The sequence below is a fragment of the Sporothrix schenckii genome (assembly GCF_000961545.1).
Source record: "Sporothrix schenckii 1099-18 chromosome Unknown Cont43, whole genome shotgun sequence".
Classification (NCBI taxonomy): domain Eukaryota; kingdom Fungi; phylum Ascomycota; class Sordariomycetes; order Ophiostomatales; family Ophiostomataceae; genus Sporothrix; species Sporothrix schenckii.
Window position 1 is genome coordinate 219,615 of NW_015971144.1, and position 27,292 is coordinate 246,906.

The following is a 27,292-nucleotide window of genomic DNA, read 5'->3' on the forward strand; positions in this document are numbered from 1 at the left end:
GAAGGCACGGCTGTGGGTAGCCTCGCTCCTCGGTAGCCCCTGCAGCTCGAGTGGGCCCCTGACCTTGAAGGCCCACTTTTCAAATCACAGGTGCATCGAACTCACACAACGGCATCCAACATACGATCCTTCTTTGGAGAGAACGTGACGTGTACGTGATATGTCACACAGTTTTCAAAGCCGCAGAATTCAATGTTCACTGCAATCCTTTTGTTTCTGGCATTATCATCGTGGTATTCTGTGACCATACCTAATCTCATGCAGCAACCTTGCCATTGTCAAAATTGCCAACTCGACTTAATTCGGCATTTTCCCAGAGCGCTTTTCGTATTGATGGCCACCCAACGATGGGAGAGACGGATTTATTCTCACTCTACACTTGCGCGGACTGGAGCCGTCTCTCGCAGCCGTGACAGCCGTGTGAATGACCACCAAGATGGTTGATATAACGGCACAATCCGAGTAGAAGCTGTTTATAGAGGCAAAGAGGGTTTCGAATTGCTGTCGTATATTGTACTTTATTTTTCTAACGCAGGAATCTTCCAAACTGACAATGGTCAATCTAACCCTTTCCCACTCGAAAAAAGATGCTAGTCTGATGAGGATGATGACGAAGAGGTGGATGTTGACATCGAGGAGAAAGTCAACGGGGAGGTCAATGGGAAGATCGATGGGGCTTTGCTTCTGTTGGAATTCGTACAGGTCATTTTTTTTTTTTTTTTTCACTGACGCTGAATTTTATCAATCCTTTTACTCTTTTACGTATCCTTCATACTACCCATAGCCATCTCTTCGCCTTCTCCACTTGCCGGCCATGAACCGTTCCGAACCTTGTTGTCCCCAACCCCGCGTTTCTTGGGGCTGGTTTCCCCAGAAAACGTCTGGGGGCAGCCTGTTTTAGTACCGCGGAAAACGATACGCAGACATCACTTGGTGTTAGCGAGGGTGAACAAACGGCTTCATCACCGCCTTTCTTGTCTTCTTTTATTCTTGTTACGGCATGCTCATACCAGCTGAATGGATTGGCGGTTTCCTCTATTGCAATGCCCGCAGTTCCCTACAAAGACAAGGACACCACGATATGTCTCATGAGCCGTCCGTCTGCTTATGTCGGAGACTAGAATATGTGCACACTTGTAAATCGCAGTCGAGTAAATGAACGTCGGCAAACATATGAGGAGACTTTTGACCTAGCCATCTGCGTGTGGTCGTCCAATGAAGGTTGCTCCTGTTCCAGCATCTCCTCTTATGTGTAAAAGTCGAGCCCACTTTGCACACGGTCATGGCTTACCGTCCCTATAGAAGAGGATGATTCCTTTGTCCTTTTTGTCCTTGGCAACAGAAATGACCTGGCCTGCCATCGGAGTATCTGCACATTCCATATCATGCTAGACCATTTTTACTGCTGTTCCTCATCCCTGACAGTCGACCCTGACATAAAAAGCAATGCACATCCCCGTTCCTTGCTGATCTTTTCAATTCCTCTTCAACCAATATCTCTCGTCTTGATCTCGTTCATTTCTTCCTTCTCTTATATTCTTATCCCCTTGTACCATCGCCCTTCCAATCCTTCTCCTCATCCTCGTCTACCCTGTTGCCATCGATCCCTTTATCATGGCAGACATCTCCGGGAGGCCTGGCAGCAAGTCAGAGACCGACGTGGTGGCGCACGTCGATCATGACAGCGGCCCAGACCAGAGCCGTGACCAGATCCAAACACAGCAGCATGGTTACGACGGTGACAACAACAACAACAACAACAACAACAACAACAACAACAACAACAACGATACGCCGGCCTTTGAAAAGATGGCGCTCGGCCATACGGAAGACGACAATGTGGTTGGTGCCGACTTTGCCGTGGCCGACGACCAGCTGCCCGCCGGCTACTTCCGCAGCCTTAATTTCGTGGGGTCCATGCTGGCCATCGGGCTGTCCTTTTGCTGCGGTGTCGGCGGCTTCTCGCTGATTGCTCCGGTGCTGGGCATTGTCAACGCGGACATTGGGCCCGACCCAAACCTGACGTGGGTGTCCATGTCGTACCTCCTGACCAGCTCGATTGGTCTGATTGTCGTCGGCCGCGTCACGGACATCTTTGGCCGCCGCTGGTGGTTCGTCGGCGGCAACGCGATGGGCACGCTGGGCGCGATTGTCTGCGCAGTGGCGCCCAACGTCCCGGCGCTGATTGCGGGCGAGACGCTGATCGGCGTGGGCGCATCCGTGCAGCTGTCGTACGCGTTCGCCGTGGGCGAGATTGTGCCGCTCCAGTGGCGGTTCCTGGCGCAGGCGTACGTCTTTGTCTGGGGCATCCCCGGCAGCGGCCTGGCGCCGGCGATTTCGTATGCCTTCATCTACCAGACCAAGGCCGGGTGGCGCGGCATCTTTTACTTTTTGATTGCGTTGAATGCCTTTACGACCGTCCTGTTCTACTTGTTCTACCACCCGCCGACCTTCAGGATGAAGCACGCGTCGGCCAACAAACAGGCGTTCATCAAGAGCTTTGACTACCTGGGCATCGTTTTGGTGACGCTCGGCCTGCTGCTGTTCCTCATGGGCATCTCGTGGGGCGGCACGCTGCACCCATGGAAGAGCGCAGCGGTCATTGTGACGATTGTGCTGGGGTTCCTGATCATCGTGGCGTTTGTGCTCTGGGAGACGTACGGCCACCCCAAGGAGCCCATGATGCCGATCCACGTCTTCCGGCACCGCGGCTGGAACATCACCATTGTCCTGTGGTCGCTGGGCGCCGCCATCTACTACGCCAACGCCATCCTGTGGCCAAGCATGGTCGCCGCGCTGTACTCGGAGGGCCACAGCCGCATGTGGGCCGGCTGGATGTCGTGCATTCCCGGCTGTGGTATTCTGGCGGGAGAGTTTTGTGCGGCTGCGTTCAAGCGCCGGACCAACTGGCAGATTATGGTCGTGTTCCCGGTCGGGGGCGTCCTGCTGGGCGCCATGGCCACGAGCACGCCCGACACGGTCGTGCGCTCGTCGGCGCTCATCTTCTTTGCGTCCTTTTTCATCGGCTGGAACGAGCTGCTCAACTCGACCGTCGCCACCATTTCCATCCAAGACCAGCGCGAGATTGGCACCTATGCCGGCACCGGCGGCTCGTCGCGCTCGCTCATCTCGACCGTTTGCTCCACCATCTACACGACCGTCCTGTCCAACCGCCTGGCGCAGACCATCCCCGCCAAAGTACCTGCTGCCGTTGTGGCTGCCGGCCTGCCCGAGGGTTCCGTGGCGGCGTTCATTGCCGCCATCCAAGCCGGTACTGCCGCTGCCTGGGACGCCGTCGCTGGTCTGACGCCCGAGATCCAGACAGCCGGCATCCGCGCCTACCAAGAAGCCAGCGCCTCGGCGTACAGCACCGTCTTCCTGACGACGATTGCGTTTTCCGGTCTCGGCAGCATCCTCGCCATCTTTGCGCCCAACGTCGACCACCTGCTGACCAAGAGCGTCAACATTACCGTCAATGTGGCCGAGCAGGATGCGGCCGTGGGAGTGGCGCAGGAGCAAGAGAAGCGCGTCAACCAGTCGGTAGTGTAGGGTTCTCGATGACATGTGACGGACGTAGGCAGAATTACGTGTGTGATGCTCGTGGACGGTTACCAGTTGACAAATGTACATGCTACGACATCAGCCATGGGATAGTGATAGCTGAATAAAGCAAAGAAGAGGTCAATGTTCCTCGTTGACGGCATGCTCAATCTTCACGGCCTCTTTAGAGATACTATATTTACACGTCTCCACAATTTGGGGAAACCCCGATGGTCTTGCTCCTTGGCCGTCCTCTCGGTTGCTATTTTCCGCAAGTAGCACCGTGGCCCGATCCCACTAACACGCCCTGTGCCTAGTCCGTCCGGGTCTCAACACCCTCTTGAACGTGTCAGGAGTGAAACGAGTACCCGACTCCGCGCGGCCGCGAGGTAGTTTTCATATTGTTTTCCTGGATCTCCTCACGATCTCATGTGTTTCCGTTAGTAGACTATCCGTAGTCGTGCGGGGACTGTGCCTAGGAAGCGGGAGTAGGCAATGTTAGTTGTAAGCCATCGGGTATCGATGGACAATTCCGCTACGGGCAACAATAAAACAATAAAACAGAGCAGAGCCTCCTCTTCGTTCTATGCTTTTTGCTATTCTTTTGCTTCTTGTTTGCAGTACTATAAATTCTCTCCCCATTTTGAAAACACTTCATAATGGCCGAAACACGAGTTGCAATCATCACCGGTGGTGGTAAGTCGATCTCCCTGATCTCCCTGATCTCTGCTCCTAATACAGTCCCCTAACCCGCACAGCCAGCGGCATCGGCCTGGCCACGGCAACGGCCCTCGGCGCGCGCAAGGCCGGCTGGGAGATCCACATCCTCGACTACAACCCGGCGGCTGTCAAGGCCGTCGACGGCGTCGTCGGCGGCGTTTTCCACCAGGTCGATGTGACCGACTACAAGGCTCTGGGCACTGTTTTCCGCGACATCTTTCGGTTGCACAAGCGCATCGACTTTGTCTATGCCAATGCCGGTGTGGCTGAGCGCGCCGACGAGTTCTATGACCGCACCGAGGCGTCCAACAGCGACGAGCCGCCGCCGCTGCCCAAAGGCACGCAGACGATCATCGACGTCTGCCTGACGGCGGCCACGACGACGGCCTACCTCGCGCAGCACTACTTCCGGCTATCGCCTGAGTCGACGCGGGGCGAGCGCGTCCTCACGTTCACAGCCAGCTGCGGCGCGCTGTACCCGTCCTTTAGCAGCCCCGTCTACTCGGCCACGAAGCACGGCGTGCTGGGCCTCATGCGCTGCATCGACCGCGTCATGTGGCGGCGCGACGCCGTCCGCGTCAACGCCGTGCTGCCCGGCACGGTCAAGACGAACCTGCTGACGACTGAGCTGTGGCAGCAGTTCCCCGAGGAGTACTTTACGCCTGTCGCGCAGATCGCCAAGGCCGTCCTCATCTTCCTCGATAACAAGGACCCGGCGCGGCCCGACCTCGACGTTATCAAGGGCCAGGCCATCGAGTGCTCGGGCCTGAACATGCACTACCGCGACCCGTATCCGTTCTGCGACCCGGGCATGGAGCGCGTCATGGCGGCAACAGATACGGGGAAGTAGGCCGGCATACGGAAGCGGGGGGACAGGGGGGAATCGAAAAATGGTATATAGGATGGAAATACATTATAGTCTACTGGCACCTTTGCCTGCCTGCTACCTAGACCCGGAAATAGGGCTTGCACGCCGCCTTGACCACGTTCCACGCATCGTCAAACGCCTGAACCACCTCGTCCGGCAGAGGGCCCTTTTCCAGGCTCGCCAGATTGTCCTCGAGCTGTGCCGCGCTGCTGGCGCCGATAATCACTGCGTCGCCATGCTCTTTCCGCAGCACACTGTGGTGGCTGACCCAGCGCAGCGCCGCCTCGGCCGTCGGAATCCCGTGCGCCTTGGCGACGGGCCGCACCACGTCCAGCGCGTCAAAGTAGGCGTCGTTCCAGTACCGCGTGCGGTAGTTGGTGCCCTGCGTCCGGGCCGGGTCGAAGCGGCTGCCGGGCTCGACGTCGGCGGCCGTGTCGGCGCGCGTGTAGCGGTCGGTCAGCAGGCCGCCGGCCAGCGGGTTGTACTCGTAAAAGGCGATGCCGTAGTGCCGCAGGCACGGGAACAGCTCCGGCTCGGCCGCGCGGTGCAGCGCGTTGTACACACCCTGGTACACATCAATGGCCTTCCAGCCGTGCCGCCGCGCAATCTCGGCCATCTGCGCCACCTCCCACGCCGCGTAGTTGCTGATGCCGAACCGCCGGAAATAGCCCTGCTCGTACAGCCGGTTCACTTCGCGCAGCGTGTCCTCGTACGGCACACTGCGGTCCGGCGAATGCAGGTACCACATGTCCACCTTGTCCGTCTGCAGCGCCGCCAGGCTTTCGCGGAGCGCCGGCTCCAGGTCGCTGGGGCGGTGCGTGTACGTGTGCGCCTGCGCGCCGCCCCCGCCCCCCCGGCCTGGCGCCAGCTTCGTGTCCAGCACGATGCCTCGCTTGGGCAGATCCAGCTGGCCCAGGTACGTCTCCGACGACCCGCCGCCGTATGTGCGCGCCGTGTCGATTTCGTTGTGCCCGTGCTTCTGGAAGACGTCCAGGATCGTCGCACAGTCCGACAGCTCGTGCACGCGAGCCTGTTCAGCGCCCGCCGTACCAAACGTCATCGCCCCGAAGACGACCTTTTGCGCCGACGTAGCCATGGTGGGGAAGGGGTCGTTCAATTGCTCTGCAACGATCTGGTTTGTTTGGACGGAAATGTGAAAATTGTGAGGACCGTTTTGTTGTTTGCCATGTTCTTGTCTTGGCAGGAACGGATGGGCGCCTTCCCTTTTATATTCAATCTTCCCCGCGCGTCATCACGTCCCGCATCGGCTAGCCGGCAGCGGGCCAGCAACCGATTCCTTCCCTTTTGGGACGGACTTTAGCGGAACTTGACTGGTTCATATCGCCGGTCGAGGAGCACGCCAAAAATTGTGTGCTTTTTAACCACGCTGGCGTGCATACAGATTGGCCCGCGAGCCTGTATTCTCCTAGCTCGCGTAGCCGCGAGATTCGAGACAGGGACCGAACTGTAGTCTGCAAGTGGAACCAGACACGAAAGAGAGGACCGCGGGACACGACCAAGGAAAGCACTTGACGGTGGGATTCCATCAATTCATTCCGGATTCGTCAGCGCAAGGCGGCCGCCGTTTGGAATCCATCCCGCCCGGCAGTGGCCGGTTAGGCTGTCAGACGGGAAGGATGTGAGTGACGGATAAAGTATGTTACGCCTAGTAAAGTTGGAGAACGAGCTGCGTAAAACAAATCGCTGAAGAATGCGAATGCAACTAAAGACTGCGCGGTAGATGAGGATGCACTCCTTTAAGCGGTGCACTGCTGAATGGACTGAAAACAGAACTTGGCTACTGCCTGTCACCTGATGCATTTTCCAAAGGAAAGACGACGCCTAGATTATGTGCTCGCCCGTACTTGCCGTCCATACTAACCAAGTTTGCATTTCCAATTCGTCCGACACTACGGACGTGCAAGACTGACAAATGAGGGGACGGTGCGCCATCGCGCCATCGAGCATGTTGGCGCGGTTGAAAGAGTGTGGTGCGCGCCCTTGCGATTGACCAAGATATAAAAAGAGCATTGACAGTGACGACAAATTCCAAACACAAAGTGCTTTGCGATCTTCATTAACCACTGCTGACTGCTCCGGGAGGTAAAACGTCAACAAATTGAATCAACCCGTCTCACGTCATCCATTCACTTACACGGCCATCAAATATGACGACAACAACGGTAATCTCACCCCAACCCCGATCTAAGTACTGTTAACCCAGTGCTAACCCACCATCCAGCCGTACCAAGCCGCCGACGGAAGCTTTGTGCGCCCGGACAGCGAGTTCCGCCAGACCATCTCGAGCGAACCCGGTGCTCGCTACCCGCCGGTGAAGGGCCGTTACGCTCTATACTTTGCGCCGGGATGTCCATGGGTATGACTTTCTTCTTTCGTTTGTGGCTTCCATCATTTCTTTTTCCTCGTCTCGTTTTTTCTTTCTTTGCTTCGCTCCCTAACCATCCTTACAGGCCCACCGCACACTCATTGTCCGCAAACTCAAGGGCCTCGATGACATTGTCGACCTCTACCAGCTGCACAGTTACATGGGACCTGAAGGATGGTACTTTAGCGGCGAGGGCGGCTCGCTGCCCAAAGATCCGCTGTACGGCTTTACCAAGCTCAAGGAGCTGTACTTGAAAGCGAACCCAAACTACACGGGCCGCTACACCGTGCCTGTGCTCTGGGACAAGAAGACCGGCACGCTCGTCAACAACGAGTCGAGCGAGATCATCCGCATCTTGGCATCGGCCTTTGACAGCCTCCTGCCCGAGGCGCGCCGCGAAGCCAACCAGCCCGGCGGCGGTCTCTATCCGGCGGCCCAGCGCGCCGAAATCGACGCCCTCAACGACTGGGTCTACGCGACGGTCAACAACGGCGTCTACAAGATCGGCTTCGCGACTGCGCAGGCCGCCTACGACGAACACGTGCCGGCGCTCTTCGCGTCGCTCGACCGGCTGGAGGCGCAGCTGGCCGCCCACGGCAAACACTTCCTGCTAGGCGACGCCCTCACCGAGGCCGACGTCCGCCTCTACACAACGCTCGTGCGCTTTGACTCCGCCTACGCCGCCGTCTTCCTGTGTACCCTCCGCTCGATCCGCCACGACTACCCGCACCTGCACCTGTGGCTGCGGCGCCTTTACTGGGACGGCGCCGCCGTGCGCGACCAGACCCGCGGCGCGTTCCACGCCACGACGGCGCCCTATATTGGCCACTACATTGAGGGTTATGCGCGGTCGCGGCACAAGGTGGTGTTCAAAGAACAGGGTCCACTGATCATTCCGACTGGGCCAGCCCAGTTGATTGAGCCCTTGCCGAAAGGAGAAGATTAACAAGTACGGAATGTAATGTCTTAGAGATCAGATTTCGTGGGGTCGGTGTCACTTGAACGTCATCTTCGTGGCACCATGCTTCGTTCGTTTTAGTTGCACTCTTTTCTAAGTTGGCGACGAAAGTATGACTATATTATTTTAACTCGAAACGCATTGTTTTCATATATAAGGCGCACACATTATGTTCAAGGACTCGAAAGTCAAATCGCGTTTGCGTATCTCATAACGGGACACATGGTTTCCACAATAGCTTACAAAAAGCTGGGGACCACGCCTCTTTTCTTTTGCCTGTCTCGCCAAAAGTACACGTTCTCCTTGTCCCTCGCGTCTCGCCTACGCACACCCCTTACTTGGGTCCGTGCTGATAATCGACAACGCCGACGCCGTCAGATCCAGGGTCGTCTGGACCGATCCGCTGCACGTGACTGTCGACGAGCTGCCAGGGCCCGCCAAGAAATCGAGCAGCACAGGATGGTCGCCGGTCTGCAGTGCCTGGGACGTGGTGGACGCGCTGTTTGTGACGGTACAGACCAGCGGGTTGGAGGAATCGGCAGCGGCAATACGGACAAACGCGTAGTAGGCGTAGTAGGTGCCGGGGACGGTGGGGACGGTGGCGCTGAAGGAAAACGAGCCGGCCTGGCCGTCCGTGTCGAGAAAACGCACACAGGTGTTGCCGCCACCAATCGGGCAGGCGACGGGATACGACTCGGCAATGTTTTGGCTGGATGCGACGTCGGTCGGCTTGTAGCGGGATCCGAGCAGGTTGGTGTAGCAGGGAGGGAGGTGCGGCGGCGAGGAGGACGACGCGGCGGCCGACGAGGACGAGACGGAGGACGGGCTGATAGAGGATGACGACGGCGTGTGGGATGGTTTGCACTGGGATGCTGCGACGGCGCCTGCCCATAAGAGGCTGCCGAGGACGAGGATGGACGGAAATCGCATTGTGGGAGATGGACGACGGAGTGCTGTCGAGAAGGATATGACATTGCTACGCAGGGAGACAGAGTCGTCGTTGCCGCTGTTAAGAGGAAGACCTTGAGAATTCATCTAAGGACGAAGTGAGGAGTGGGAATTGATATGTTTTGTTTGTTCCAGGAGTCTGTTGTACGAAGTAATTACTAAAATCGACTCTCACCCAACACTACGGTTCAGCTCCTAAACTGCGCACGCTTTTGTACAAAACACACAATTAATCCTTTGCAAGGCGTTGTTTGGTGACATACGAGGCCTTCTATTGGGAAGTGTGGCGTATTTAACAGCTGGATTGGGATTATTTATTGGCTTGGCAGTGAAAGTGGTCGAGTTAAAGCGACCGAGCAGATGCGACCGACCAGTCAAAACACTGGCTTCCTAAATGATTAAGCGTGGAGCAAACAATTGAGGAAACAATGCAACGTGAAAACCCACTCCACAGCGCCACATTCTCACGATGTAATTACATGGTGGCTGAACAGCTGGTCAGCCAAAGGACCCATGTCCAGGGGCCTAACATCGCTCAACAAAACAGGAGAGGGTCCCAAGGGGGTTGCTGAAGATAAAGAGACAAAAACGTAAGAGTATAAAGCGCACGGCGTCCAGCAGCGGGTCTTTGCTGGTTATCGCCTACGGAGATGCCGTAAATGTATTCTGTATATGCGGTCATCAGGGACGCTGCGTGAGCGGGTCAATCAGCAACGAATCGAGACACCCGACTGGCCGCCACAACTGTGTTCTCTCCAAGTGTTCTCTTCATTACAGGTGAAAGCGAGAAAGCGCTGTTCTGGCTGGTGTCGACAACGGTCTAGTTCAAGTCATGCAGTGGAACATGCTGAGAAGGTTTTCCTCGCTGTTCAGCCAGACCTGGTTGGATTACCAGGCTAGGTTTGAGGGGATTATGGAAGACCCGAATCAGAGAGAAAGATTGGAGAAACAAGCGGATCGGAAGGCCAATGTTGTCATCCTGACATGGTCGTTGAAGGATCTCGAGCCATTGCTTGGGAAGTTCGCGTCAACGGAGGAGCAAAGTTAGTCCGTTTTTGTTTGTGCTCGGTACGTGACGGCTGCTCAAACGATTGGATGAACAACTGTTCAGATGCTTCTCCTTGGCTGGAATCGCAGTGTTGTATAAAAGTAGCGGTTGGCGTGTTCAAAACCAGATCGATCCACTTTTGTTGAGTAGCTCTGTCTCCTTTAAGCCGCACAAGCAACAGGTCCACATGAACGGTTGTTGAGGATCATAGGTGCCGTTGGTCGCGTTGGTCGTCAGATAGGCCGGGGACACCTTGAAGCCGATGCCATATTGAAATGATGGCCGTTCCGGATGATCCTACCTGGTTTGACACGAGTATTTTCCTCCGGTGCAATGAGCAAGACGAGCACTCTGTAGATTCACGCGTTTATTATTACCCCCGAGGGAAATTTAGTGATATTTCCTTAGGAATGGACGACAGACTTTCCAGCTACGTGACGAAGGCAAAATTTCTTCAGAGCATCCCCTCAGTCCCCGCAGAGCGTCCCTGTACAGTGTACGGAGTAATTCGTACAGTTTTTTCCGTTGCATGGACCGGTCTTTGTGTCGGTTAAATAGAGGAAGACTCGAGTAGACGACGAAGATAATTAGACGAATTGGGTAAAGAGAACAAACCTCACCGGAAAACCGTCCTTCAACCCGGATTTTGTGGAAAGTGGAGTAGAGAGGGACTAACCGAAGTGTCCCATTGTGCATTGCATTTAACCTGCATTAGTTGATGACGAGTGCCGGGGTTCTGATGCCAAGTTGTCTGGGGAAAGGAAGCCATGTCGGCCAAGTCTGGTGCGACCTGAACAAGCTTTGGAATACGCGTGGACGTTCCCCTCAGAGCCGACCTTTCCAACCTCAGCAACCGACACCATGTCACCTTTTTGCTACAGCCACGGTCGCGGGCGTGTCGTAACTGGTGGAAAATCAAAATCGATTCCCATCCGTGCCCGGCTTGATTCGGTTTTTCTCTCCCGACCTGGTGACTTTGCCTACTTGTTTTTCGATCCACTGAGACGAAATCACAGCCAATGCATGACAATATAAGGAATCGCGGCGCCGGTGATAGACGGCCGCATGCTTTTGCGCTTCTCGACCACCACGTCCCTTTTCGTTCTCCATCCCTATTATTCACTTTGCCACAATGTCTGCATCCGCTCTGGCTCGCCTGCTCGTCCTGGCCGCCGCCGCGCGGGCGTGTTCTGCGTCGGCGCTGGGCCACCGTCCGTCGGCGCGCGTCGTGGTCGACACGTCCGTCCAGTACCAGGAAGTCGACGGTCTCGGCGCGTCCCAGGCGTTCCAGCGCGCCGAAGACGTCTTTGGCAAGTACGGCCTCTCGCCGGCGCACCAGGCCGACGTGCTGGACCTGCTGTACAGCCTGGAGAAGGGCGGCGCCGGGTTTGCGATTCTGCGCAACGGCATCGGGTCGAGCAACTCGTCGACCAGCAACCTCATGAACTCGATCGAGCCCGTGAGTCCCGGGTCGCCACATGCCGCGCCCCACTACACGTGGGACGGCTACGACAGCGCGCAGTTCCCCCTGGCGCAGCAGGCACGGGCGCGCGGGCTGGCGACGCTCTACGGCAACGCCTGGTCGGCGCCCGGGTTCATGAAGACCAACGACGACGAGAACAACGGCGGCTACCTCTGCGGCGTGACGGGCGCGGTCTGTGCGTCGGGCGACTGGAAGCAGGCGTATGCCGACTACCTGGTGCAGTGGGTCCGGTTCTACGAAGAACACGGCGTGAAAGTGAACAAGCTGGGCTTTCTCAACGAGCCTCAGTTAGCGGGTAGGCCACAATGTTCTCTTTGTTTTTCCTGTCATGTCAAAGCTAACATCATTTTTCCTAGCCTCCTATGCGGGCATGCTGTCGAATGGCACGCAGGCGGCCGACTTCATCCGCGTGCTGGCCAAGACCATCCGACAGGCGCGCCTCGACGTGGGCATCACCTGCTGCGACGGCATCGGCTGGGACGACCAGGAAGCCATGATGGCGGGCCTGCAGGCCGGCCCGGACCCCGCGGAGCAGTACCTCGACGTCGTCACGGGCCACGGCTACGATTCGGCGCCCACGTACCCGCTGTCGACGACCAAGAAGACGTGGCTCAGCGAGTGGGCGGACCTCGCGGGCGGCTTTACGCCGACCGTCTTCTACGACGTCGACGGGCCGGGCGAGGGCCTGCGGTGGGCGCGCTACGTGCAGACCGCGTTCGTGGACGCCAACGTCAGCGGGTTCCTGTACTGGATCGGCGCCGAGAACTCGACGACCAACAGCGGCCTCATCAACCTCATCAACGACACGATTGTGCCGTCCAAGCGGTTCTGGTCCATGGCGCAGTTCAGCCGCTTTGCGCGCCCCGGCGCGCGCCGCGTCGAGGCGACGTCGTCGGCCCGCCTGCTCTACACCAGCGCGTTCCGCAACACGGACGGCAAGATCGCGACGCAGGTGATCAACAACGACACCACGGCGTACGACGTCACGCTCTCCCTCAAGGGCGCTACATGGCACGCGAAGAAAATGGTGCCCTACCTGACCGACAACGCCAACGATCTGACGGCACGCAAAGCCGTCGTTGCAGCGCACGACGGCACGTTCAAGACGACTGTTCCTGCTCGGTCGTTGGTCACGTTCCTCGTATAAGAGCGGGCGAGCGTATTTGAGAGGGAAAAAAGGAGGCAAGAAACCGGCATCGATTGGTATATTAGCATATTATTAAGCAAGGACTGTTGAGATATACAGAGCAATTATTATGTCTGAGATTCAATGTCCAGTCCCGTGTAGAGACAAGTTACTAGACAGCTTCACGAGCACTGCATCACCACACTCTGACGCCATATGAATATGCATTATGTAGTGGTCATTCATTCCCTCACAAGACAGGCAGTGAACCCCCGTTTCCGCAACTCCGTCCCAATCCGATCCTCCATGACGCGGCTCCGCTCGCGCGCCCACCACGCCTCCTCCGTTGCCGCCATCACGATGCGCGCCGCCCGGTAAAAGTGGAAGAGCAGAAGCAAGGCGCGCGCGTCGCCCTGGACGATGGGCTGCAAAAAGGGGCCGCTGCAGAGGAGCGGGATGGTGAAGAAGAGGCGCCGGCTGTCGGCGGTGCACCACCACGCGTCGTCACCCTTTGCGGAGGAGGACAATCCTGACGCCGACAGTGCTGCGCAGCACAAGAGCGGCGAGAGGCAGCAGGCCACACGCTCGTAGCCTGTACGCGCGGCGGTCTGCTGCGGGTCGACAAGCTCCATGGGGGCGACGGGCACAGGTTCAGGTTGGGGGTCCGCCGGCATCATGAACAGCGTCTTGAACTTTTGGAGGGGGCATTGACACAGGCTCTTTGTGTTGGAACCGTCCGTGGTTGTTTCTGGCGGGGTGTCACGCGTGTTGTTCGCCGTCGAGGAGGTCGTCAGCAGTTTGGCAATCCTTTCCCAAGCCAACTCGTATTCAAACTCGGTAAAGAGCAGCCACGACGTTGATGTGCGCGATGGGCGCATTGCAGGCGATGAGGTCGATGACGTCGATGTAGTTGAACTTGACTGTGCGCTGGCCACGCCGTCGGGTCCCCGACACTCTTGAAACTCTGGGCTGTCCCAGCAGCGCATAAAGGGTTCGACGAACCGGGTGGGATCGTGGCCGTGCCGGGCGAGAGCTGCTTCGATGTTGCGGCGCGGATGTTCGTGGGCAATGGTCAAAAAGACGCTCTGCTCGGCCATGAAGATGGGCATGGCCTGCGTGTACACGTGGCGGACGCCTGGGCTGAGGAGGAAGAGGGGATCGTGGGAGAGGTCCAGCCCGCCAGAGGCATTGCCGTCACCGTCGAGGAACGTCAGGTTGGTCCACGCAATGTAATTCATGAGAAGGGCGCAGCCCATCAGCGCGTCCGCGTTGGACTTGGTGAAGGGCCGGGCGAGGTTCTGGCGGAAGAGGCCGATCGCCTTGGGCAAAAACGGCAGAGACGCCGGCGACGGCCCCGCGTACCGGGGATCCTGCGGCGCGAGGGCGGCCAGATGGCAGCTGGCCGTGCACAAGATGGCCCACATGATGCACTCATCCTAGGGAGTTGTCAGTCGTGCGTTGTGTTGTGATGCAAGAACCAGGCACCGCCTCACTCACATGAAAACTCTGCTGCAGCAGCGTGGGCCACACGGCCGGGAAAGAAAGCGTCGCCACCGTCCGCTGCGCAAAGTGATGGAACAGCTCGAGGTGCCACAGATTGACGTGCGGGTCCGGGTCATTCTCGAGGCGTGGGCTGGCCAGGCTGGGGCCAATGTTGAGTCGGGCGTCTGGGGCCTCGTGGTCATCGTGTGTTTTTGTTTTCGTATCCTTGACCGACAGCCGCCGACACTGCTCTTTGCGCCGGACGCAGTGTGCGCACGGCTCGTTCTCGTCGCACTGAGCGGAGCGTGTCAGTAGTGGCCGTCCGAGGGCGCTGGTGGAATAAAACAAAAAAGGAACGACCCCGTAGGGGAATTTACCTTGACGCGTCGTCGCCGGCATGCGGCACAGCCTTGCTTGCTCTTTCGATGCGCTCGCTTCCGCCGAGGCTGCTCGCGGCCCGCAGCAGCCTGCAAGTCCTGCAAGCCCTGCAGGACCACAAACGTGCCAGCCAGGCTATCAGTATCAGCGGTGTCGCTTTCGGTGGACTTTCTGGAACAGTTGCCGACAAGTAAGAGATCTACGTTCGTTTAAAGAGAAACGAGGACGAAGAATTGAAGGAAATTGAATTGATTGAGAAACGACGTGGAACGAGATTGAACGAGGTGGAATGAGACTGAACGAAGTTGAACGAGTTTGAACGAAGTGGAACGAGATGGATGTGCGTTGTGACCGTGTTGGTGCTGCTTTTGTACCTCTGACAATGGCACATCTCTCCAACAGCGACAAGGGCCACTTTGCCCGATGCGGGGGGACGGGCAGATTGGATGACCTCGTTCCTGACCTCGTTCCCCTTTCGATAAACGAAGGCTAAGACACGGACGAATCAGATGGCCGCATTTCAGCCGTTCTCAACGAATGGAGCAAGACATCTACAACACCACAATTTGCCATGTCCTGGTCTTAATAGGGGTAACGGGCAACGGACTTGGATTATAAGTTCGTATTGCACGGGTCCAGTCTGTCAAGCCATGGACATTGGCACCGTGCGTAGCCGACGTAGAGTCCCAATTCTGCCAGTCCATCCGGCAGCTGACGACGGACGCCGTCGAGGACACGCCAGCTTCGTTTTTCTTAAGACGTAAACGAGCCTCCAGATCTGAAAATCCATGTCCCTTTCCACGACTATATGCTCTCATGCTATCGCCGTCAAGCTGTTATAATAAGAAAGGTCTCAGTCGACCACATTATAAATTCGTAGATTCCCTCGCCAGTCTAGTCCATCGAGTCACTCTCTTCATGCTGTAATTCTATCCAGACAATTCGTGACCACAATATCTTGTGCCTCCAACATGTCTCTCCACGAGAAAACAGACAGTGACGACCCCAGTCCCAGCGCCGTTCCCAACCCCAACCCCAACCCACTGGGCCTGGACGAGGCCGAGCTCGCGTGCCTCGCCCGCCAGATCGATCTTCCCGCGAGCACGGCCGGCTACGGAGCAATCTATCGCTATGCGGACCGGGTAGATCGCCTCGTGATGTTTGTCAGCGGTGTCGCGGCCTGCGGCGCTGGCTCTACGATGCCACTGATGACGGTGAGACAGGCAAACGTACGACGTTCCGTTTGCATCTACCAGGTGGCTAACCGGCGTTTCTCAGATTGTTTTCGGATCGTTGATTGGGAAATTCTCGGACCGCACCGACGCCTCGCAGCAACTGTCCTCCTTTTCCAGCGACGTCAGCAGCCTGTGCCTCTACTTTGTCTACGTTGGTAAGAATTCTGCTCTGCGACGGCATCCGATGGAGGCAAAAGCAAAGACATAAAAAATCATCCGTTCCCCATCACACTAACACTCTGTCCCATGGCAAGGCGTGGGCGGTCTCGTCTGCTACAGTCTGTTCCTCGCCGGCTTCACGTGGACCGGCCAGCGGATTGCGCAGCGGATGCGCGCGGCGTACCTCGCGGCGCTGCTGCGGCAGAACGCGGCCTTTCTGGACGCCCTGGGCACGGGCGCGGTCACGACGCAGATCACGGCCGACATGAACGCGGTGCAGGAGGGCGTCTCGCAAAAGGTCGGGCTGATCGTGCAGGGCGTGGCCACGTTTGTCAGCGCCCTCGTCGTGTCGTTTCTGCGCAGCTGGCGCCTGGCCCTCGTCATGCTCAGCCTGCCGGTGGCCGTCACCGCCTTCATGGTCGTCGTCGGCGTGCGCATGAAGGGCGCGCAGGGCGCGGCCCTCGCGCGATTTGCGGACGCGGCGTCGTTTGCCGAAGAGGCCATCGCGTCGATGCGCACGGTGGCCGCGTACGGCGTGCAGCGGAGGTTTGCGCGGCGCTACGACGCGGCCCTCGCGCCGGCCCTGCGCGCCGACGTCCGGGCCAAGAGCTGGCTGGGCGTCTTGATCGGCGGCATGATGTGCATGATGCTGTCGTCGTTTGCGCTGGCCTGTTGGGCGGGCCACCTGTTCCTGGCGGCCGGCCGCATCACGACGGCGCAGATTGTCACCGTGCAGTTTGCCATGATGACCGGCGCCGTGCTCTTTGGCAACATCGCGCCGCATCTGCAGGCCGTGGGACTCGCCGCCACCGCCGCCAACCGCATCTTTGCCGTCATCGACCGCACGCCCACCATCGACGCCGACGCCCCCGACGCCGTCACGCCCGACCGCCTCGACGGCCACATCGAGTTCCGCGCCGTCCAGCTCGTCTACCCGGCGCGCATCGGCCATCTAGTCCTCGACAGCATCTCGCTCGACGTGCCTGCGGGGTCGACCGTGGCGGTGGTCGGACCCTCGGGGTCCGGCAAGTCCAGCCTCGTGCATCTTCTGCAGCGGTTCTACGCGCCGCTGCGCGGCCAGGTCCTGGTCGACGGCCGCAACATCGAGGACGTGCGTCTGCGGTGGCTGCGGTGCAAGATGCGCATGGTCAGCCAGGAGCCGTTCCTCTTTGACGCGACCGTCTTCGACAACATTGCCTACGGCCTCGTCGGCACCGAGCACGAACACGCCGGCCACGCGGCCAAGCAAAAACTGGTCGAGGACGCGGCCAAGGCGGCCGACGCGCACGAGTTCATCCTGCAGCTGCCCGCGGGCTACCAGGCGCGCGTCGGCGCGGTCGGCGGGCGCCTGAGCGGCGGCCAGCGCCAGCGCATTGCCGTGGCCCGCGCCGTCGTGAGCCGCCCCCAGATCCTCCTGCTCGACGAGGCCACCGCCGCGCTCGACACCAAATCCGAGGCGCGGCTGCAGGCGGCGCTCGCGCGCAGCGGCCGCGAGACGCGACGCACCACCATTGTGATTGCCCACCGCCTGTCGACCGTCCGGCACGCCGACACCATCGTCGTCATGGAGCACGGCGTCATCACAGAACAGGGCACGCACGCCGACTTGCTCGCCAAGGCGGGGACGTATGCCTCGCTCGCCGCCGCCCAGGACCTCGACGACGATGCCGCTGCTCGGCAAGGCACAGACGTGGACAGGGGAAGCGGACGCGCTGCGGCCGGTGGTGAAAAGGTCCAAGCGGCTGCGCCTACAGCTGCGGCTGCGGCTGCCGTGCTCCCGCAAGACACTGCCAAGACGTCGTCGACCGGCGATCCGGACAAGGACACGGAGACCCAGGGCCTGGCGCAGCAGGTCGAGGCTGGTTCCGGCGGGGCGGCCCGCCTCGGGTCGATCGGCTTCCTCTGGGCGCTCAACCGGCCCGAACAGACCGTCATGGTCGTCGGCCTCGTCGGCAGCGCCGTCACGGGCCTCGCCTACCCCCTGACGGCCATCTTCTTCGGCAACATGGTCCTCGGCTTCACGGACCCCGGCTCGACGCTGGGCGGCTACGGCGTCGGCTTCTGGGCCGGCATGCAGCTGCTGCTCGCCGCCGTCATCCTCGCCGCCTTTTTGGTCCAGAACCTCGCGTTTGCCTTTGCGTCGGCGCGCCTCGTCGTGCGCGCCCGCAGCGTCGCCTTTGCCGCCATCCTGCGCCAGGACATGGTCTTTTTTGCGCAGCCGGACCACAGCCACAGCCACAGCAACAGCGCCGGCGCCCTCGCCGCCTTTTTGTCGGTCCAGGCCAACCGCCTCAACGGCCTCAGCGGCGCCATCCTCGGCCACGTGCTCGGCAGCGTCTTTGCCGTCGTCGCCGGCCTCGTCGTCGCCGTGGCCTTTGGCTGGAAGCTGGGCCTCGTCGCCGCGAGTCTCATGCCGCTCGTCTTTGCCACGGGCTTTGCGCGCTACCGCGTCCTGGCCGCCCTCGAGGCCAAGAACACGCGCGACGCCGCCGCCGCCGCCGCCGTTGTCGCCGAGGCCGTGCGCGGCGCCCGCACCGTCGCCGCGCTGGGGCTCGAGGACACCGTCGCGCAGCAGTACCGCGCGCAACTGGGCGGCGAGGCGCGCGCCGGCCGTGCGCGCGCTTTGCTGCTGGCCGTCCTGTACGGCGCCAGCCAGTCCGTCGTCGTCTTCGGCTCGGCGCTGCTCTTCTGGTACGGCGGCACCCATCTGCTGGCCGGGCCCGACGGCTACACGGTCCAGCGCTTTCTCATCTGCTACGTCGCTACCACGTACGCGGCCCAGGCCGCCGGCGGCATCTTCTCGTATGCACCGGACATCGCCGGTGCCCAAGAGGCCGTCCGGCAGCTGCGGCGCCTGCTGGCCGCCGTCCCCGGCATTGATGTGGAGGCGGACGACGCCCGCGACGCCGTTGTGGATGTGGCCGCCGACGACCTCGCCGGTGACGTCGAGCTGCGCGCCGTGGACTTTGCCTATCCCGGCAAGACGGTTCGCGCCCTCGACCAGGTGTCTCTGCAAGCTGGCGCCGGCACCGGCGTCGGCCGTGTCGTCGCGCTGGTCGGCGCCAGCGGCAGCGGCAAGAGTTCCGTCCTCAACTTGCTCGAGCGCCTCTACGACCCGAGCGCCGGCCACGTCCTGGCCAACGGCCGGGACCTCCGCCACCTGCACCTCCAGCGCTACCGTCACCAGCTGGCCATTGTCGACCAGGATGCCGTGCTGTACAGTGGGTCCGTCAAGGACAACATCATAATGGGTGACGTGGACGACATGGACGACCACGGCGATGTCGACGACGTCCGCATTGAGCGCGCCTGCCGCGATGCCAATATCTGGGACTTTGTGGTGAGCTAGGACCCTTTCACTTGATGTTTGATTTCTTTTTCTTTCGTTTTCTTTCTTTTTTGATTTCCTTTCGTCTTCTTCTCAGCTCACAATTCCAGACATCTCTTCCCGAAGGCATCAACACCCGCATCGGCCCACGTGGCAGCCAGGTCTCGGGCGGCCAAAAACAGCGCCTCGCCCTGGCCCGCGCCCTCTTGCGCAATCCCAAAGTCCTGTACGTCGTCCTCCTTCCTTGCTATCCTCGTCTCGCCACGCGCTCCCACTGACCCCAAGGCCAGCCTCCTGGACGAGGCCACGTCGGCCCTCGACTCCCACTCTGAACAGGTCGTGCAGCAAGCCTTGGCCACCGCCGCCGCCGGCCGCACCACCGTCGCCGTGGCCCACCGCTTGAGCTCCATTGCCCGCGCCGACCGCATCTACGTCTTCGAACGCGGCTCTATCGTGGAACAGGGCAACCATGCCGAGCTGATGGCCATGCAGGGCCGCTACTGGGAATATGTCGGCATGCAGAATCTGAGCAGCTGAAGAAGCAGAACGGACAGCGGTCGCGACAAGAAGTGTGTGCGTTGTGGACCGTGCCCCCATCACGATCCCTTTATTTCTGTTTCTTTTTTTTTTTTTTGCTTTTTTTGTAAGGTGTTGTCCAAGCGTAGTTTTGTACGCATTTCTGTCCGTTACTACTATATTAATTGATATCTATTTCCTGTTCGCCCCTGACTCTTGTTCATCTCCTGTCCGTCTTTGTCCCTTGCGCCAAAAGTCCTCTCCCAAGGTCATCCTCCAATACCTTCCCCCCCATGACTCCCGTCTCACATGCAGATCTCAATTGAACACCACGTCAATCCCCAAGTCAATCAAGTCTTCCCCCTCGTCACTATTCTCGGTTGTGTTGCTCGTTTCGGCCATCGTACAGTCGGACTCGCCGTTTAAGCTCGAGCTGTTGCTGGAGCTGGAGTTGGTGCTTGCCTCAGCACAGTCAGTTACCACGCCGAAACATTCATGCAGCGGGATAATAATGTTGTCCCACACCACTTCGGTGACCTCTGTGTCCAAGAGGCTGAGCGGCGGCAGCAGCTCGTCGACGACGCTCGTCGCAACGCTCGTGCCACCGGTTACCTCCGAGGACGTCGTCGAGGGGCTGCCCGGAGGGGCATAGACTGGCAGGGCGGTGCGCAAGTCAATGAGATCGTACGGCTGCTCCGTCTGGCCTGTCTCTGTTTCTGTCTCTGCCTCGGCGACCGGCACGGAGCGCACAATGTCCGCCCGCCACGGTGCGTTCGTCTTGCTCATGGGTGGCCGCTTGATGTACGCCTTTTTCTTGGGGACCGCGGCCGGCCTCAACGCAACCTCTGGCCGCTGGTCCTCGGAGTACCCAGCGTGTCCATTGTCTTCAACACCGTGACGCCAGTCGAATCGTTCGGTTCTCGTCGACCGACCCAGTGCCACAGCAGCCGCTCGCGCTTGCTCCGTCTGTCGTTCAATCGCCGCCATCACCGCGTCTGCCGCCGTCCGCTGGGCCCGTGCCTCGTTCGGGTTCCGTGTGCTGTCGTCGTTGTTGTCGAGGTGGCCGCTCCGGAACTCCGCCTCCTTGGCGTCCAGCGCCGCCTGCAGCTCGATGCGCAGCGGGCACGTCGCCTTGCAGTGCCTGTCCCGGCCCGGATCGCCGCAAAAGGGACACACGCTGTGGCTGAGTCGCAGGTTGAGCACCCGCTTGGGCACGCGGCGCATCAGCCGCCCGGAAGCACACGTGGTGCGCGTGTGGGAGTCGTCATCGCAGTAGGTGCAGCGGCCCATGGCGACGCGGTGCTCAATCTCGCCCCGGGGAAGGTGGGTGACGCGGTACACGGCTTTGGGCTTGGTCAAGGGTGCAGGTGTAGGGGTAGTGGCAGACGAAGGCGGAGGAGACAAAATAGGGGAACAAGGACGAGGGGACGACGGTGCAGAAGGCGAGTCGAGAGTCACCGACGAGAACGATGTGGCCGGCACCAATGTCTGGTGCGCCTCAGAGCCGTGCACATCATCGGTCATTGTATCCCGGGAAAAGAGGACGAGGGCAGTACCGGGGTCGGTCCAGGCACTCGCCTGTACGTCGCGGTCGTCCTTGTAACCGTGGTCGTGGTGTTGGCTGCTGCCGTTTGCCACTAGCTTTGTTTGCAACATTGTGCTGGGGGCGGTCCTTGGCCCTCGTCAAACGTGATAGTGAAGTTGATGCGTATGTGTTTGTATGTGTTTGTTCAGTTTGTATTTTGTATCTCGCCTGCTCGTCGACAAGCCACAAAGAATTTCAAAGGAATGTCGCCAGCTAGCGACGGTGAGACGGCAAGTCGAAAAGGGCAACGTATGGGGATTGCAGCATACGAAGTTGTTCCCGGTACGGAAGAAAATGAAGGTAAAGGTATGTCTTCTTCCATGGGATTTTATACTAACCAGAACGAAAGGATATCAGCTTACGATGCTGACTTGTTTTGGCTTCCTATGGCTTTTCTCCCGTGTCCATCGTTCATCAGCTTGGATACGGAGTGGACGCATACCTCGTCACCAACGAAACCCCGTCAGAAGCTGTCAAGCACAAAATCAAAAACCAGCTTGCCGAGATCCATGGTGCGGCTCTTTCATGGACAACACAGAGCGTCGTTGCCGAGGAAAGTCAGTGTAGTGAGTGACACCACGTGACCATTCGGCCCGTGGTACGTGTGATGCGATGTCAACAAACGAGCACCTTGTCATTGCACATGCACCAGACTCAAATTAGGTTGCAATCATGAGAACCTCTCCTTTTTGCTTTTGACATGGCTCTTATAGCCTCCAAATGTAATGTATGTCCTGTTTCGTACACTGAGTGCGTCTTTTGCGTTTGTCTTTTTGTCTCTTTTTAAACAACCTGCTCTCTACCATTCCCTCGTTTCTGAATTGGCTCCCAACACCCATCTTGCGACCTCATTCATCGGAATGCAATTCCCTTTCTTAGAAACGCACCAGCTTATCAACTGTCACAATGGAGCAAAGCACAACTCCTGACCGCCGGCGCAGAGGCGACGCACCTGCCCCGCCGCCTTACATTGTGGAATCGATTACCGCGCACACCCACAGCTTCATTCTCCTCCATGGCCTTGGCTCCAACGGCGAAAAGTTTGGCCGCGAGATGATGGCACACTGGAAAGAACTCCGACGGCCGTCTTCTCAGCACAATATTTCCTGGCGCACGCTTCGTCTTCCTCACGGCTCGATGGCGGCGGTCGTCGGCCTTTCGGCGGGCTATGCTCACGCAGTGGTTTGACGTGGCCGATATGCAGGACCGGTCCTTACGCAACGACAAAAAGCTGCCTGGCCTGCGCGAGTCGTTCCGGGAGGTCCTGGCGCTCATCGAGAATGAACGCCGCGCAGGCATCTCTGCGCCCAACATCATTCTCGGCGGTCTCAGCAATGGTTCTGCCATGTCACTCATCTGTGCCATTGCCCTGGGAGGCTGCGGCTTCATCGGCGGATTTGTTGGCCTGAGTGGGTGGATGCCTTTCCAGAAAGAAATTGAACAACACATTCATATTAGCGACGACGACAGCAGCGCCACCAAGGCCGCAGACGGCCGTGCATACGTCCGCGAGTTACTCCAGTGGGATACCGTTCTTGAGGAACAGGTGGATTTGATGCCCATTTTTCTCGGACACGGCGCCGTTGATGAGAAGCTGCCGTTGGCTTCGGGTGAGGAGGCAAGCCGCACCATGTCAAATCTGGGATTTGATGTCGAATGGAGACCTTACGAGGGGCTAGGCCACTGGTACAAAATTCCAGACGAAATTGACGATGTAGTCAGCTTCGTCAACCAAAAGTGTCGGTGGGAAGCAAGCGACAAAACCGCGAGCACCTGACTTGGTTGCCGGAGATTCAAGGTAATGACCGGGCCTTGCGGCAGCTATGTCCCTTTGTAGCTCTTATTATTTTGTCCACCATTTGTTTCCTCCTCTTTTTATTTCATATTCTGTCTCCTGGTCTCGTGAGATGGTAACTTAGTTGCTTCGCCACGCTGGCTGTTTCGGGTAGGTGCAGACTGCATGCGCCATTGAAAGCGATGGATTGGACGACGTGGTCAACAATACGAAAGAAGCGGAGCAGCTGTGAGGAAATCATTTTGTCTGGGATGTCGCTACCCGACGAACAACCTCGTTCGGCCTTCCAATACTCTTCCGTAGTCGCTTCTTGCCGAAGAGCGGCGCCTTTTGCTCTCGCGCCTGCTTTGCTTTTCCTACTCTGCCTCTCGTGATCATGCCCCAGACCGGTTAGGACTTTTGGAAACTGTTGCCGTTCGTACCATTCTTCAGGCTGGCAAAGTAGCCGATGTTTCCGACCTGCATGTGCATGGAGATGTTGGTGACAGAGCAGAATGACTTGCCTTTCCGTCTGTATGCATGAAACCCACAGCTCTTACAGCCTGGACGGTTTCTTCCACGAGTCGGATTTCGAGCTTCCTTTTGAGCTGGAGTGGGTAGTTGGCGGCAGACGTTCTTTTTTTAGTCGAGCAGGTATGGGTCAGGCTTGAAGGATTCGATTGCCAGCTTGTCTGCTACTAAGATGCGAAGCCGACGTGGTATCCTGGGCGCTGGTTGCTCGTGGGCTGAGCATTGATTCGGCGAAAACAAAACATGCATATGCACGGCAAGATGAATAATGCTAACAGGACGGGTGAGAATGTGGCTGTTTCCCCTGCCCGCACCCTCTTGCCCCTTTCATACGCGAACACACGCCGGATTACTCTTTCCTTATCTCAAAATGTGTATCTGACGCCTTTCTGCAAGGGTCGTGCCTACTTGTTAGGTCCAATCCAAAAGGGAGGGTCATTTGTCGAGCGAGGTCAGAAGGCAAGAACAACCGGACGCAGCACAAATACGATAGCAAGAGTGACTGGCTTTTGTTGTACTCTAGAACACGCAAAAATAAATGCAATCTCACAATTACACATAGATCAATGTCTGTGCGCATCCATGTGTATGTAGTTTTGTTGTAACATGGCACATCATGGTCACCACCGGTTCATCTTTATTTTGCTTTGGCGTTCGCACTTTCCTAACCTGGCGCCTTCCTCTCCGCCTTTTGCAAACGGAGTACAGCACCTGTCACCCAGAAAACCGGGCAGGAAGGAGCCGCGGGCTTGACAGGTCTTCTCGTGCGCTCCTCCCTGCTGCCTGCTCTTGCACACGGTGGCTTCTGCGCGCTCTTTCCGTTCACATTTAACATAACAACGGCCAAGGCAAGAACGATCAACGCTTTCTGTCATATATCACAACATCGTTTCTGCATCGGACGCACCTGCCTTTCCAAGATCCCCATCGCAACCGTGTGATTAGCCTTGTTCCCCACTGGGGTGGGCGCCCTCCTACCTGCCGTCGCTGCCACCCACCCATTTTTGAATCTCTTGACTTCCGTCAATCTTTACTAGTTGGTTTTCTTTTTTTTTTTGTTGATTGAATCCCTTTTCCCCCTCACATTTCAAGACAGAAAAAAAACAAGAAATTAACTGACAAGAGACGAAACAAAGCCTGTTGCTTTCCGCTGTTTTAGACGCTTCCCTCTTCATTCCCTGATGCGCCCTCCCGCTTTCGAACCTACTCACGCCGCCCTTGTTCCTCGCACCCAACCATCTTCTCTCGTATTCTACTTTTGTTTCCTTCTTTCGCTCACTCGCATCCTCCCCTATTGTGTTACACTGCATGCGCTAACTCGTCTCTGCATCGTCTTCTTCCGAATCACCTCAACTCAACAGACGGGACGCCCCCGCGCCCACGACCCCATCCTAGAACACGTTCCCCAAAGGATCTTTTCGCATGCCCGGCCCGGGCCAAGAAATTGTCTTTGATGACAATGTACCATGTCTCTCAATCTCTCGCCCGTTACGCAACATTTTCTTTCTCGCATACACGTCTTCCAGAATCGTAAAGCCCCAATCCATTGTGTACACTTGCCGAAGACACGGCGTACGCTGGCCAGACAAGACACCTGTTACACATAATGGAATGTGCACGCGAGGAGTAGCCAAAGAATGGCGGGCCGCGCAATTTCTGCAGATCATCCTGCCAACGATAACAGATCACAATTGTTGCAAGGTATGGACAACTAGGAGGTGCATGTATCGGGAGCGTCATGAAAAGTGGACACGAGATGGCTTCCACTGTCCAACGAGGAGTGCCACGGCAAATTCTAATGCGTCAGATGGGTCCAACAACGATGTTTCCCTATTCCAGGATTCAAGAGTGAACTTCAAAGTTCTACGACCTCCGTTGGCCTCTTGTTCAGCAGGGAGTAATTACTGCGTACACCAGGGCATTCACACTTGTACATTTTGTACAAACCAGCCCAACGCGTGCTGCCAGTGAACGCACCAAATCTAGGCGAGACATTCTGAACCGACAAGTGTTCTGAGATTCCCCTGGCTGCATTAAGCAACCTTCGACTATCTGCGTCGCAGCGGCCGAGACCGCCCTTCCCAGCTCCTACCGTCTAAACTTGCCGTTTGACGACTTGGCTTCGCATCCAGCCAGGAACAAAGGGAGACATTTTCTCAGCTGCTGTTGCACCTGGTGCGCGGAAAACGCTTGGCTGAAAAAAGCTACACACCTCTCTCTGGCATACACCCCTCCGGCAAAGCGTCTTGCGTTGCGTGACCGCCTCCGGAACACCACTTGACCTAGTGTGGGTATTACGACATTGTCCTTTGCCTCTGTCCTGCTTGATCTCTGTACATCCAGTCTATTTACGTCCTCGAACTTTTGCATTGTTTGCGCACATTCAGCCCCCTGCAGGCGTGTTGGGGGTACAACAGCGCCGCAGTGTTGGACAATGAGGCATGGTTGGTTCCACCTACGGCGACTACAGCGGCCAGTGTACGACTTGTTGGCTTCATCCGACGTATCTTATACGTGGAGTAGTTCTCTCGGGTATGCATGTGTCTGTTTTTGCTCAGGTTCTATTTGCAATACTTACTGCTTCTGCTTGGGCGTTGCTCTTCGGTAGCGTTCAGGGGCCTTTCTTATTTTATTATACGACCGTTATTTACCAAACTTACCTGGTTATCTTACTTTGACTTGAGTGCATCTGTTCTCACCCCCTTTCTGTTCCTTGCCCTTGTCATTTTATTTAAAGAATAGAAAACATTTAACATGGTATACTTTAGGGACTTTGATTTTTCCAGTTGTTTAGTTCACCATATCTACATTTCCTTTTTCCTTCAGGTTTGCACGAACCATATGTTGCACTTACAAACCCAAGAAACGATTTCCCGGGACGTGAAATTCATGTTCTCACCGCTTCTTACACCATTTCATCAAAGGCTCACTTCAAGGATTTACACACCTCGCTTCTGTTCTATCCTTGCCCCTGGCCATCCTCCTGGTCGGGTTTGATAGCCCTGTCTTACTTATCTTCCTCACTCCAAAGCGACAGTAATACAGTCCTTTCGATCTAGCTCGGGCACCGTCTCGAGTTGCCTTCCTTCTGGTATCAGTCTAGGTCTGTTCAAGACGGGGAACCTTGATACCAATAAATGAACTTCTGTAAGACCTCATTTCTCTCTCTCGGTTTCTCTCTTGTCCAGCCAAAGTCCTACCACGGGCTGTCCTTTTTCCAACGACAC

At 57.6% G+C, this 27,292-nt stretch overlaps 10 protein-coding genes across 10 annotated transcripts; 6 read left to right on the top strand and 4 right to left on the bottom strand.

Moving 5' to 3' along the window:
• Positions 1–1,614: 1,614 nt before the first annotated feature.
• Positions 1,615–3,549, top strand: SPSK_02347 (siderophore iron transporter; the record flags this gene model as incomplete). The annotated part of the gene is made up of 1 exon (XM_016729219.1): positions 1,615–3,549. One exon carries the CDS (start codon positions 1,615–1,617, stop codon positions 3,547–3,549), a length of 1,935 nt encoding a protein of 644 aa, XP_016588809.1.
• Positions 3,550–4,285: 736 nt separating this feature from the next.
• SPSK_02345 (uncharacterized protein) lies at positions 4,286–6,224 on the bottom strand (the record flags this gene model as incomplete). The annotated part of the gene is made up of 3 exons (XM_016729217.1): positions 4,286–4,662; positions 4,711–5,026; positions 5,214–6,224. 3 exons carry the CDS (start codon positions 6,222–6,224, stop codon positions 4,286–4,288), a joined length of 1,704 nt encoding a protein of 567 aa, XP_016588810.1.
• Positions 6,225–7,296: 1,072 nt separating this feature from the next.
• Positions 7,297–8,460, top strand: SPSK_02582 (glutathione S-transferase; the record flags this gene model as incomplete). Its single annotated transcript, XM_016729450.1, has 3 exons — positions 7,297–7,311; positions 7,371–7,505; positions 7,600–8,460. 3 exons carry the CDS (start codon positions 7,297–7,299, stop codon positions 8,458–8,460), a joined length of 1,011 nt encoding a protein of 336 aa, XP_016588811.1.
• Positions 8,461–8,793: 333 nt separating this feature from the next.
• On the bottom strand, positions 8,794–9,402 carry SPSK_02768 (uncharacterized protein; the record flags this gene model as incomplete). The annotated part of the gene is made up of 1 exon (XM_016729633.1): positions 8,794–9,402. The coding sequence occupies one exon, from the start codon at positions 9,400–9,402 to the stop codon at positions 8,794–8,796; it is 609 nt and encodes a 202-aa protein (XP_016588812.1).
• A 2,198-nt stretch (positions 9,403–11,600) lies between these two features.
• On the top strand, positions 11,601–13,098 carry SPSK_02465 (cellulose hydrolase; the record flags this gene model as incomplete). The annotated part of the gene is made up of 2 exons (XM_016729335.1): positions 11,601–12,246; positions 12,308–13,098. The coding sequence occupies 2 exons, from the start codon at positions 11,601–11,603 to the stop codon at positions 13,096–13,098; spliced, it is 1,437 nt and encodes a 478-aa protein (XP_016588813.1).
• A 221-nt stretch (positions 13,099–13,319) lies between these two features.
• Positions 13,320–14,958, bottom strand: SPSK_02424 (uncharacterized protein; the record flags this gene model as incomplete). The annotated part of the gene is made up of 2 exons (XM_016729296.1): positions 13,320–14,513; positions 14,575–14,958. 2 exons carry the CDS (start codon positions 14,956–14,958, stop codon positions 13,320–13,322), a joined length of 1,578 nt encoding a protein of 525 aa, XP_016588814.1.
• Positions 14,959–15,908: 950 nt separating this feature from the next.
• On the top strand, positions 15,909–20,196 carry SPSK_02151 (ATP-binding protein cassette, subfamily B (MDR/TAP), member 1; the record flags this gene model as incomplete). Its single annotated transcript, XM_016729028.1, has 5 exons — positions 15,909–16,151; positions 16,216–16,327; positions 16,427–19,671; positions 19,770–19,885; positions 19,950–20,196. 5 exons carry the CDS (start codon positions 15,909–15,911, stop codon positions 20,194–20,196), a joined length of 3,963 nt encoding a protein of 1,320 aa, XP_016588815.1.
• A 297-nt stretch (positions 20,197–20,493) lies between these two features.
• Positions 20,494–21,831, bottom strand: SPSK_02533 (uncharacterized protein; the record flags this gene model as incomplete). The annotated part of the gene is made up of 1 exon (XM_016729402.1): positions 20,494–21,831. The coding sequence occupies one exon, from the start codon at positions 21,829–21,831 to the stop codon at positions 20,494–20,496; it is 1,338 nt and encodes a 445-aa protein (XP_016588816.1).
• An 835-nt stretch (positions 21,832–22,666) lies between these two features.
• Positions 22,667–22,948, top strand: SPSK_02863 (uncharacterized protein; the record flags this gene model as incomplete). The annotated part of the gene is made up of 1 exon (XM_016729725.1): positions 22,667–22,948. The coding sequence occupies one exon, from the start codon at positions 22,667–22,669 to the stop codon at positions 22,946–22,948; it is 282 nt and encodes a 93-aa protein (XP_016588817.1).
• A 10-nt stretch (positions 22,949–22,958) lies between these two features.
• Positions 22,959–23,537, top strand: SPSK_02780 (phospholipase/carboxylesterase; the record flags this gene model as incomplete). Its single annotated transcript, XM_016729645.1, has 1 exon — positions 22,959–23,537. The coding sequence occupies one exon, from the start codon at positions 22,959–22,961 to the stop codon at positions 23,535–23,537; it is 579 nt and encodes a 192-aa protein (XP_016588818.1).
• Positions 23,538–27,292: the final 3,755 nt, after the last annotated feature.